The 12,845-nt window shown below is 37.0% G+C and overlaps 1 protein-coding gene across 4 annotated transcripts in view; it reads left to right on the top strand.

Annotated features, from left to right (window-relative positions):
* The window catches only part of cntnap2a (contactin associated protein 2a), a gene marked incomplete at its 5' end in the record, with an annotated part of 289,852 nt that overhangs the window by 16,677 nt on the left and 260,330 nt on the right, over positions 1-12,845 (top strand). For all 4 annotated transcript variants that reach the window (XM_036124791.1, XM_036124789.1, XM_036124790.1 and 1 more), the window contains 1 exon segment: positions 8,035-8,228. In XM_036124791.1, coding sequence (XP_035980684.1) covers positions 8,035-8,228 — 194 coding nt within the window.

The raw sequence follows: 12,845 nt of genomic DNA, 5'->3' as shown, positions 1-12,845 counted from the left end.
TTCAACATATTTAAAGGTTTCCCCTTAAACCACTCGAGTATTGCTTTAGAAGTACGCTATGGGTCAGTTTCTTGTCGGAGTAGGAACTTCTGTCTCAGTATCAAATCACAGGCAGACTGACAGGTCTTACTCAAGAATATCCCTGTATTTAGCATCATCCATCTGTCCCTGACTCCCAGTCCGCACAGTCTCCACTGTGGAGCTCTGCGGCTCTTCCAGGGTTACCTTTGATCTCTGTTCTGCCTGTCTGATTAATGCCTTCCTTGCTCAGTCTGTGAGTTTTGGTGGGCGGCCCTCTCTCGGCGGGTTTATTGTGGTACCAAGTGTTTTTCATTTGAAGATGCTGGATTTAATGGTGCTCTGGGGGAACATCAAAGATTTGGATATTTCTTTATAACTTCATCCTGACTTGTACTTCAACTTAGTCCCTGACTTGTCTGGAGGGCTCCTTGGTGTTCATGGTGGGATGTTTCTTGCTTAGTGGTGCTGCAGCATCTGGGGCCTTTCAGAAAAGGTCTGTTTATACTGACATATTGTGATACTTGGGTTGCACGCAGGTGGACTTCATTTCACTAACTATGTGACTTTTAAAGGTGATTGGTTGCTCAAGAACCTTTTGGGGACTTCCTAGCAAAGGGGGTGGATACATATGCACATGCCAATTTTCACTTTTTTGTACGTTTTTATATATTTTTTTCTCATTTTACTTCACTAACTTTGAAGTAAGTAGCTATTTTGTGCAGATCCACAATGTAAAAGGATACAAAAAACATTTACTTAATTTACACAATGGAATGTAACAAAATAGTTAAAAAGTGAAGGGTGTTGAATGCCTCTACAAGGCACTGTAAAATATATGTTATGTTTTAAGTATTGACTTACCTGGATGTCAGTTATTTGTGCTCTATAGGCAAAGCTCCTGAATTGGTACTGCTGTGTCTGTAGTTGGTTCAATGGCCCAAACCATTCAACCAACTGCTCATTACGATTGCTATGTACACAAAATGCACACAAACGGACAAAAGTAATTTGTCCCTGCTGGTTGAGCCGGGGCCACATTGCACACAAAAACAAGCACAGATGTGCACACATAGAACTTCAACATAAAAGCAGCATCAGCCTGGTCCTTTTGGAATGAAAACAAAAAAGTATCAACACAAGATGCCAGTAGAGTTTTTTTGTATTATTTATTTTTTAATGAATCTCCAAGAACTTCAAAACATTTAGTGATAGATCTATGCACAGCATATGGTAATGTAAGGTGGCTAAAATACCAAAAGCAGAAAAAGTTGGGTCTATTTTTCTTCTTTTCCTTTTTTTTTTTGTAAAACTTTATCAAACCCACAACTTTTCTAATATAGACTATTTGTGTCACAGCTATTTGAGCCCATCTGCAGACTGGTTATACATATTTTGTGTCTCTTTCTTATGTTGATTTAGGAATTATTTTACTATTTAAACATTTTTGTGTACCTTTCTGTTCAATGCTGTATCGTCCAGTCTTTTTTCCTGTAATTTGAGTCCTTCATCTTTACATTATACTGTCTAATTTTCATGAACACAGACTTGTTTCTTACCTTGTACAAACTACCCTACCTTTATTTCTGGCAGTGCTTCATCCCTTGAAGTGAATTACTTTTGCTGCATTGCGTTTTTGTGATATTGACAATTCTACTGATAAAAGCCTGGTTATCTGTCAAGTCAGGAGTGAAGTGAAATGGCTCTGTGATTAGATAAGATTTGTTTTCTGTTTAAGAGGTTAGGTTGCAAACTTTGACCACATCTAGTCCATCTTGTGATTGTTATTTATTTTGTGTTCTCTGTGATGCTTAGTTCTGCTCACCAACTGTTTTATGGATGTGTGGACCTTATATTGCTCACTGCAGCGGTGTTGTGCACACCACTCAGTAAATAGCTGAATACAAAGGTTTTTACTCAACCCCATTTTAATTTTCCTAGATACAACACTAGTGCTATGTAAAGAGAAAACATTATAGGATTGACGAAGCTAACAATTCATCGTGATAGCCATATTTTTTATACAACCTAAGATAGGTTTTCTGTTGGCAAGGCAAGGCAAGGCAAATTTATTTATATAGCACAATTCAGTACAAAGACAATGCAAAGTGCTTTACATGATTAAAATATAGCAAAATAAAACAGAATAAAAGCAAGTAGGAATAAAATATAGATAGAAAATAGAACAAAAAAGTGGTGATTCAGTTAACTAGGACAGTTGAAGGCAATTTTAAACAAATGTGTTTTTAATCTTGATTTAAAAGAACTCAGGCTTTCTGCACTTTTACAGTTTTCTGGAAGTTTGTTCCAGATAATTGGAGCATAGGAACTAAATGCTGCTTCTCCATGTTTGGTTCTGGTTCTAGGTATGCAGAGCAGGCTGGAGTCAGAAGACCTGAGTGGTCTGGATGGTTGATACACTGATAACATGTCTGTGATGTATTTAGGAGCTAAGCCATTTAAGGATTTATAGACTAAGAGAAGTATTTTAAAGTCTATTCTCTGAGATACAGGGAGCCAGTGTAAGGACTTTAGAACTGGTGTTATGTGTTCTACTTTCTTAGTCTTAGTGAGGACGCGGGCAGCAGCGTTCTGGATCAGCTGCAGCTGTCTGACCCACTTTTTAGGCAGACCTGTGAAGACACCGTTGCAGTAATCAATTCGACTAAAAATAAACGCATGGATTAGTTTTTCTAGATCCTGCTGAGACATTAGTCCTTTAATCCTAGAAATGTTCTTCAGGTGATAGAAAGCCGACCTTGTAATTGTCTTTAGATGCTTTTGGAGGTTCAGGTCTGAGTCCATCACTACTCCCAGGTTTCGGGCCTGATTAGTGGTTTTTAGCTGAAGCAACTGAAGCTGTGTGCTAACTTTTGATCTTTCCTCTATTGGTCCAAATATTATTACTTCAGTTTGTTTTTATTCAATTGGAGAAAATTTTGGCACATCCACGTATTGATTTCTTCTAGGCATTTACTCAGTGCTTGAACTGGTTTATAGTCACCTGGTGACATAGTGATGTAGAGCTGTGTGTCGTCTGCATAGTTATGGTAGCTGATGTTGTTATTTTTTATTTTCTGGGCTAGAGGGAGCATGTAGATATTGAAAAGGAGGGGACCCAGGATGGACCCTTGGGGAACCCCACATGTGATTTTTGTCATCTCTGATGTAAAGTTACCTACTGATACAAAAAATTCCCTGTCCTTTAAGTAGGATTTAAACCAGTGGAGAGCTGTACCAGAGAGGCCGACCCAGTTCTCCAGGCGTTCTAACAGAATGGAGTGATCAACAGTATCAAATGCTGCACTAAGGTCCAATAGTACCAGCACGGTGGTTCTTCCACAGTCTGTATTTATATTGATGTCATTAAACACCTTAATAAGGGCGGTCTCTGTACTGTGGTGAGCGCGGAAACCTGACTGGAAAACGTCAAATCGGCAGGTCGTTGTTAAGAAGGTGTTTAATTGTTGAAATACAGCTTTTTCAATGATCTTACTGATAAAGGGGAGGTTTGAGATGGGCCTGTAGTTCTGGAGTAGAAGTTTGTCTAAATTATTCTTTTTCAGCAGTGGTTTGATAATTGCTGTTTTTAGGGACTGGGGGAAAGCACCTGACAGGAGGGACGTGTTTATTATCTGAGTCAAATCAGACGCTATGACAGGTAAAACTTTTTTAAAGAAAGCTGTGGGTAGAACATCAAGACAGCTTGAGGAGGAACTTAACTGCTGAATGATCTGCTCTAAGCTTTTGTGGTTTATTTGGCTGAATTGGGACATTTTGTCAGGATAAGTTCCAGCTGAGTACGGCTTTGGTTCTGGAGCTGGTGTGGATGTACAAACTGATCCTCTAATTTTTAGGATTTTCTCAGTAAAGAAGTTAGCAAATTCATTGCAGGCCCTGGTGGAGTGGAGTTCGGAAGCCACGGACACAGGAGGATTTGTTAACCTGTCGACTGTGGCAAATGAGACACGAGCATTATTAATGTTTTTCTTAATGATCTCAGAGAAGAAAGATTCTCTTGCATTTTTCAGTTGTAAGTTATATCTGTAAAGTCTGTCTTTATAGATGTCATAGTGAACCTGGAGTCTATTCTTTCTCCACCTGCGTTCAGCTTTGCGACATTCCCTTTTTTCACTTCTAACTGATGGAGCATTTCTCCAAGGAGATTTATTCTTCCCGTAAAAAACCTTCACTTTAACTGGAGCAATGCAGTCAATGATGTCTGAGACTTTAGACTGAAAGTTATCTACTAGCTCATCTACTGAGTTGCAGCCCAAGGTTGAAGTAGCAAAGTAAGCTTGAATAAAATTTTCTGTGGCATTGTCCTTAAAGGTGCGTTTTCTTACGATGTCCCTTCGGCTAAATGAGTCACTGGAAATGATACATTCAAAGGTAACGGAGAAGTGATCGGATAAGGCAACATCAGTTACATTGACCTGTGAAATGTTTAGACCTTTAGTGATGATCAAGTCTAAAATATGTTAGACATATTAAGCACAACATATTAAGTCTGTTGTGCTTAATATGTTTGTAATGCAATAGAGTTTTGTTTTTTTTACATGAAACATAGTTAGTACTTTAAACCAACATTGTCTTCAATAGAAGTGTAATGAGATAAGCTATAGCAAAACGTAACAGTATTTCTTGAAAATGAAGTGTCTCACAAAGTGACACCCAGTTGCTGCAACCTTGACTTTGGTAAGTTAAAACTAAGCTGTTATCATGAGTTTTTGCTATTACAGTGAGTACTTGAGGTTTGTTTCACCCTGTATCTAATATATATACAAGAGTCTTAGTTTAAGGTAAGGCAGACAGTAGGTCTCGAGTTGCCCCTTTGGTGTTGACAGTCAGTTTCTGAAGAACACTTACCATCGCATTGAAAAAGCCCCCGCCAATTACATTTTTAAAGGGTTCTCCTCTAAATGAGAAGTTGTGTCTCAATAAGACTATCTGTATATATAAAGGTTTAAAAATAAAACATGGAAAACAGTAGAAAAACAAAACCCTGAAATGATACAACTTCTAACTATAAAACACTTACAATGCTAAGGTTTGTTCCTGCTTCTGAGACTCCGTTTTGGTGCTAAACTAAAAGGCTGTTTTGCTTAGTTCAAAACATAATTTGAAGGTTTTTATGGTAACTTTGCTTGAGCTTTTAGATTTGAGTTGCTTCAAAATGCTAGAGAATCACTTTGGTCTTTGAATCAGGCACACTAGCCATTTGCGCTACTCTGTTTTTTTTTGTTTTTGTTTTTTGTTTTTTTCATGCAGAAGTTATTCAGATGAAAACAATACTTTACCCTAAGGGCCTGATTTGTGGAGTGGGTCGACACGCACTCTCAACATCAAGATCCTACATAGACAAGTTTATTTGATTTCAAGTCATCTTCATGGTTTTCAGACAAAAATGTCAGAAAATATTTTTGACATTGACATTGTAAACTGTTCTGTTTTTGTTAAAAAAAATTAATAATAAAAAAACACTCAAATCAGTTTTAGTATAAATGTAACACAACAACATTTTGAAAAAATTAATCACTGTGAATATCTTCCAGGTGCACTATATAATTATCCTCTTCCACTGAATCAGATTTTTTTTTTTAAACTGGCTAAGGGACTCAGCTAATGCACTAAAATCAGTGCTGTTTCTATAAATAAACCATCAACTTAGCTAAGAACAATTGTTTGAACTATAACCCCTTTTACACTGCCGTGGTTTGGCTGGGCTCTTGTCGCTTGCGAGCATTACAGCAACAGTTTTTATCAGGCCCAGCCTGGGTTTTTCCGGCAGTGTGCTCCTCCGCTCCTATGCTAAAGAACACTCCACTAAATCAGCACAGCACGAATATCCAATGTCCAACCTATACAAATAATTTGAAGCAAAAACTTCTTCATAAACCCCTAAATTCTAACTCCATAAGGGAATCTTTGGAGCAGATCAATCTTGTCTCCCCTCCATACCTCTGCAGGCAGGGAGAAGCTGTGCCTTTTTTATAAGTTCAGGCTGATCTGTTATCCAGATATTTGTCACAGTGGATTATTTTGTCCTTAGAAAATATGCTAGACATTCTTCCATTTACAATAATGCAAACAATATTTGTATTTATTGTTTTATTTATATTGATTTATTAACTTTTTTTATTTCTTACCATTTCTCATAGATTTCTTTAAAGTGTTAATGTCACACAGTTATGATTAATAGCGGCAGAGCGCACAGCACTGACGGCTGGAGGTGGGGCTAAAGGCGTTTCCCTCTTCCAGGCATTTCTAGGTCGGTTGAAAAACAACACATTCAGAGTAAATCCGAGCAGGGCGCTGCGAAGTAGGGCCAGTGTAAAAGGGGCTTATGCCTTTTGGCACTTTGTTGCAAGGAGAATGTTGATTAAATATATATTAAGATCTAGCTGCATGTCTAAGACTGTGTCAGGTCTATGCCCAAATTCTTATTAATAACCTTTTTAGGCTCATCCTTTCTTGTCTCAGGACCCAGTTTCTAATTATTGTGTTAATTCTAACTCTTAAAAAGTCTGCTAAAAATTAGCAAAAAAGAGGTTCTGTGACAGCCCTTTCAAAGCAACCCTACATGAAAATCATCTTGCTACTGCATGGTATCACATATTCAGGCTTATGACACACTTATGGGTCCTGAGCGTTTGTTCTGTTTGTGTGTCTCTGAGTACATACAACATCCATTAAACCCGAACATAGCTTTTGTGTAACTGTTTTCAGCATCTTTTGTTTACTATGGTTGAATGCCCTGGCAGTGGCTAAGATGAGGCATAGCATTTGCTCCCATTTCTTTCTGGTACATAGCATTTGTGTCATGCAGATCCCTTACAGTAGTTCTATTTCCCCTTCTAAGACCATTGTGTTTCAGCATCATTTAACCTGAGGCTCATTTAACCTGCAAGAATTTGGCTCAGCCTCAAGCAACCAGCTAAAAGGGTGAAGGGTGCAAGTCTGAGAGGAAACGTGACTCTGTGTCTCACAATAAATATAGAGCCTTGAGATTTTAGACTTTTGCAAGTACGCTGACTGCTGCAATGCATTTGAAAACAATATCTGCCACCCATTTCAGGAGCTACCACTGTAGCCATGAGAAAATGTCACTGTAGGACTATTAAAAATGTACCTGTAATACTCTTTTCAAAGCAACTTTCTCCGTTCATGGAACTTCTTTTTTTCTACTGCTGTAGAAGCTGTTTAAGATGATAACCTTCAGCTAAAAAAAATCTTTAATTATTGGGCAATCATCTTACCTCTATTAAATAAAAAACAGAGAAGTTCAAATAATTACACAGCCATCTTGTATAATGAAAACTTCCTTTGGACATGTTTTTCAAAAATACTCCCCAAAACTGTGTTTAATTTATCATAACTTTGTTTCAGGGTTGGCCACTAACTAAAATAAATGCTCCACTCTAGCATTTTAAACATTTCAAATTATATCTTGCATCATGTCAGCAAAAGACAAACATCTCTAAAATGCCGTTCATACTCATGCCAGTCCTTTTAAGATCAGATGATGTTGCTCTCCATCTTGGTGAGTGTATAACTCTGTCATAATGAACGGAGGGCAGTTGGCATTCTCGTGAAATATGTTTATCATTCACACAGTTGAGCAAATCTGCAAGAAAATATCTTAAACGGTTAGCTCTTGTGTACCAGTGTCTATCTTGAAGCAAATGTCTGTGCTACCCTGCAAGACAGCAACCATTAATAATAGGTGGGCTGTATCCTTTTAACTATTTATTCTCTTTGTAAAAGATCATTATGTAACTCCCATGCTGGGCCTCTGCAACCCCCCACCCCACCCACCCAAACACACACACACACACACACACACAACCACACACACACACACACACACACACACACCAACAAACACCACCACCACTGGAAGGAGGCAGAGTTCATTTTGCCAGACAAAGCCATTGTGTTGTATTATAAAGCAGTATGCTTGAAAAAAGAAACCTTTGATGCCCCTCTCATTATAAAATGTTATCCACTTTACAGGTGCTGGAGGATGGTCGCCTCTGGACAGTGACCATTACCAGTGGCTCCAGGTGGACCTTGGTTACCGAAAGCAGGTGAGCGCCATTGCAACGCAGGGCCGGTACAGCAGCTCAGATTGGACGACGCAGTACCGTCTACTCTACAGTGACACAGGAAGGAACTGGAAAGCATACCACCAGGATGGTAACATTTGGGTGAGTAATTTAAAAAAAAAAATGTGTGCGTGTGGGGTGTTGTTGGTGTTGTGAGAACATGGTAGTTTCCACATTGCTCACCAACACCCCACACATGTTTTACACTTTAAACCTAATATTTTCCTAAAACCAGATAAATGTTACCTATTCCCTTTTGCTTCGACCAATCAATTTGCACTGGTTGGGGTGCCCTATTCGGTTTTATGAAAGTGTGCAAAGGTGAAGGGTTATAGCTAGCTTATCTTCCTTGGAAATACTTAACACAACACAAAAAGTCTGACAACACAAATAACTTTGTATGCCCAAGTAAAACAAAAGATGTCAGGGGCATGATTTTTATTGAAGTCAGAGTTCATGACACTTGTATAAGAGATGAAACTCTTCATCATCTCCATTACTGTAAACTAAGAGTGCTCTTTTATTCAGTGGCGGCTGGTGCTAAATAAACTGAGGGAGGCGCACACAAACAAACAAATGAAAAACAAACAAAACAAATCTTAAAAAATAGCACTATTTGAACATGAATTTTGCCCTTCTTTCCTTCTGCCCAGCAAATTTCTCAATTATATTCTTGTTAAAGTCAGTCATCTCTGTGACTAGTCTTTTCTCCATTGACAACATGGCCAATGCATTCAGCCTGTCCTGAGTCATTGAGTTTCTCAGAAAAGTCTTGATTCTTTTCAGAGTTGAAAAGCACCTTTCAGCTTCAGCTTTCAGTTTTCCTGATTTTAATAACATTTGCTGCCATTTTTTAAGGCTGTGTTATGAAATGTGTTACAGCATTTTTGTGGGACAAGATTATACAAAATTCAGTAACCAAATGTTTTATTCCCCATTACCCATAAACTTCAGTACAACTTAAATAATAAAATATCTTGCTGACAAACATTATATCAACATACCTACACAGCATAGACACAACTAAAGGTATTTCTAACTACAACGCACATCTTCCTAATATATTAAATAACATTACAATAAACCAGTGTAACAGTGATTTTCCACAACAACTCACCTCTGCAGCAATCCTTTCATGGTCTTCTACACTGAGTGTCCGACGCCTCTTCACTGGCTGACTATTACCTACACTGCTTTATCCAACCATGGAGTGGAGAGATCACTTGCCTGCTGCTGAATTTGTAAATTAAGACGATCCGGTCCAAGCTCCTTTATCCTGTTTTTTTCTTCAAGTGAACGCTTTGTAAAAGCATTTATTTGTAAAGACAAAACAGAAGTTTCTCTCATTTCGAAACTACTCCAGTTTGCAAACATAACCGTGAATCAACCTAACGAACTGCAGCTGCCCTGATGAGTCGAATCGGGGATTGTCCAATCACATAATGTTTTTAAAAAAATTTGCCAGTACTGACACTCTACCAGTAATGACACAACAGAATAGGTGTGTCCGGGACGCAGAGCGCTTTGCCCCTATGCAAAACCCTAGATAACCAATTAAAAGTCAGCCTCAGATCACGTGCTTGCCCAAGTTGCTGCGCCTACATTCACTCCCATTAGACCGGCGCCCTGCACATAGGAAAGGAGGAAGTGTGCACAATGTGAGCAATTAAATAGAATTATGTATTTACTATTTTAATAAATTCTAACATGTCTATTGGACACACAGTATGAATAAATACATTTCTAAGTACTTTGCAATTCAGAAATCATTTATTATCTAAACGATTTAAAGGGGACGGCACCCGAGCGCCCCCTACTGGCTAGCCGCCACTGCTTTTATTAATTGTTGACTGCACAACTGTGGAAATTGGCTTTTTTAATACACGTTAGGATAATACAACTGATAAAGCACATTTTACATTAACTATTATCTATTAAATTTCCATACAAAAAATGGATTTGAAAGCCAAACCCAACTTTATGAAAAGGAAGACCAACTTTATACTATAGATAGAGAATTTACATTTGCATACAGAATTCCATCATCTTCACATCTATCATTAGGTATTTTAACATAAGGTAATTGTGCTCTCATCAAGAGGTATTTTAAGGGAATGTATTGTTATTGAAATTCCTAGAACGTTTAGTTGACTCTTCTTCATATTAGTCTTAAAATCAACCCTTGTTGACAAATACTTTTACACATTAACAAGTCTTAAGGATGAGTCCTGAAAAGTATATTTTTTTCTTGTTTAACTGTTTGAAGGCAAAACCAGCAACTCTGACTTATTTAAATGTAATTAGTTACAAGTTGTGTCTAATCAAATTAATATTGTTCTTAAAAGGTAAATTCTTGGGGCTGTGATATCAACTAAAGATAAAACAGATTGTTTTTTTTGTTTTTTACATTTGTATGCCAAAGAGACAACTCCACTGAAGGGTAAAATGACTTTCTCTTATGTACTCTTAAAGTAATATCTTAATTTACAGTGAGTACTCTGTTGGAGTCTTCTCTCATAACTGATGAAGAGCCGAGTTAGAAAAGGATTACCATTCTAACAGGAAGATATTTGGGTAGTATTTTGGTTATGTTGTAAGTTGTTGTAGTATGTGATAAAGAGTTCATAACTTTCATGATTTCTTCTCTAATCCTTGCGATGATGACAAACTGTTTTTGTTTTTTAAATCAGTTTTAAAAAAGCTCAGAAAATTGTTCTCAGAAATATCTTGTTTGATACAGTATCTTAGGCCAGGTACTGACCCAAAGCATAAAATTCATAATTTGAAGAATTTGACATTCCTTTTGTTCAATCAACCCCTGATATCCAAGTGTGCCATTCAAAATTTGTTTTTAAGAGTTAGAAAGCTATTCCTCCTAACCTAACACCTACTCCAAAGAAAAATGACCTGGACCTCTTAGCGTTTAGAAAAATGCATCAATACTGGCCAAAAATGTGGAGAAAGGCGTCAAATTAGATTCAGCCTTAGACTTATGATAAAAGGCATTACGACTAGAAAGGCGATTAAGTCTAACAGGACCATTTTTACTCTGTGAAATAAGAAGAAACTTGTAAACTGGGTTTGCCCAAATCTATTGAGACTTGCCAGTTACCAGAAACACCACACTTGCAAGTCCCTTACTTATTTAGTAGTTTTCACTTGTCTGTGGAAAACTATTTTACGGTTAAAAAATGGTTCAAATTTCTGTCACCCAAGTATTGACTGAATTTGATCTGCATTTTTCATTGGTATTAATCCCAGCTCAGATGGAAAATAATTCAAAGAGAGAAAAGAAAATTAAATTACTTTTCACTAGATTACAAAATTATTAATGTAAATGGATATATTATTCATTAAAATGTGACAGCCCTCTCTATAACCACAATTAAATCAGAGCAGGAAACCACATCTTGCAGAAAAAGACTGTTTCACAGCATGGTGCATTTAAATATTCATCAAACTATTAGCATGGTTTCTACCAAGTTTAACTTCCAAGTGAAAGAGCCATTTCCAGCACTGACTGGCCCCTAGATGCACGAACCAGTCCCTTATATCCTTGAAAATATACAGAAGCTATGTTAGACTGGCTTTTTTTAGTTGTTTGTTTTGTATGCATCAAACCTGATGATACATGATTATTTGCTAACATGTTAAGGACACAGGCAATTCATCTACGTATGTCAAAGGTTATTGAGGATAAGCGAAAACGCCCACTGTCATTAATCAAGCACCTGCCCATATAGCACAAAATGGACTAATTAAAAATCTGCTTTTTTCCAGTTCTTTTATTTTTTGTTTACATCCATTGTAGATAGCTGGGTTGAATTAATTAAACTTGCATTGGAACTTTATCAATGACATTAAATCATTATATCTCTTTGAACTCTAACATTTAGGGTTTCTGAATTTTTTTAAAGTATGGACAAATTTTATTAGGAACATCTATTATAGAGATTTTTTTTGGTGTAGACCACAATGTAAGAATCACAAGACAAATATTATGTTATGTGAATATATAAGTGGAAGGTTTAACAACATTTCTTCTCTCTTAGGTATCAGTCATTTGTACACCTAAAGCTTATAAGACAACTCAAGTAATCGTTGGGTTCTTGGTCAGACGGGACACAAACTATCAACTCTATTTTATTGTTAATTTCCTCAGTACATCTTCTACTATTTGGAACAGAGTTTAAAAAATTAATTAAGAAAGAAAAATTCTAGTAAAAAAGTAATAGTAAAGTTATAAGCCCCTGACAGCTCAATCATTATCATTTGGTTTCAACAATAATTTTTAGAGCTGTTTCCAGTGACACGTAAGGATCTTTAAACTGTTACAAATACGTATATTAAGTTGTTGTTTCATGCTGTATCGTAATTAGTTTGTGGTTATTATTCATTCTGAAGAATTTCCCACTGCCATTAACTCTGATTCATTGCCTCTAATATTTCTCCAAGCACTTTAAAAACAACATTAATCTCTTTCGTATTTTGCAACCACAGCTGACTTTTTTTCTCTCCATTTTATCTCAACGTATGACATATATATTGCTTTTTAATTTATTGCTGTTGTTAGTCAAAAATAACGCTAATGTAAACAAATAGAAAGCTCATCATTTCAAGCTGGGCATATCCCATGAATAATCTATGTGGTAGCAGGAAAAAGTAGAGTGCATCCTTTTGGCTGATGCGGGTCTAATTTAAAAGGGGCCGTTGGAGAGC

The sequence above is a fragment of the Fundulus heteroclitus genome, chromosome 21 (genome assembly GCF_011125445.2).
Source record: "Fundulus heteroclitus isolate FHET01 chromosome 21, MU-UCD_Fhet_4.1, whole genome shotgun sequence".
Lineage (NCBI taxonomy): Eukaryota > Metazoa > Chordata > Actinopteri > Cyprinodontiformes > Fundulidae > Fundulus > Fundulus heteroclitus.
Note: the sequence above shows the minus strand (reverse complement) of the source record. Positions and strands in the feature narration are given on the sequence as shown.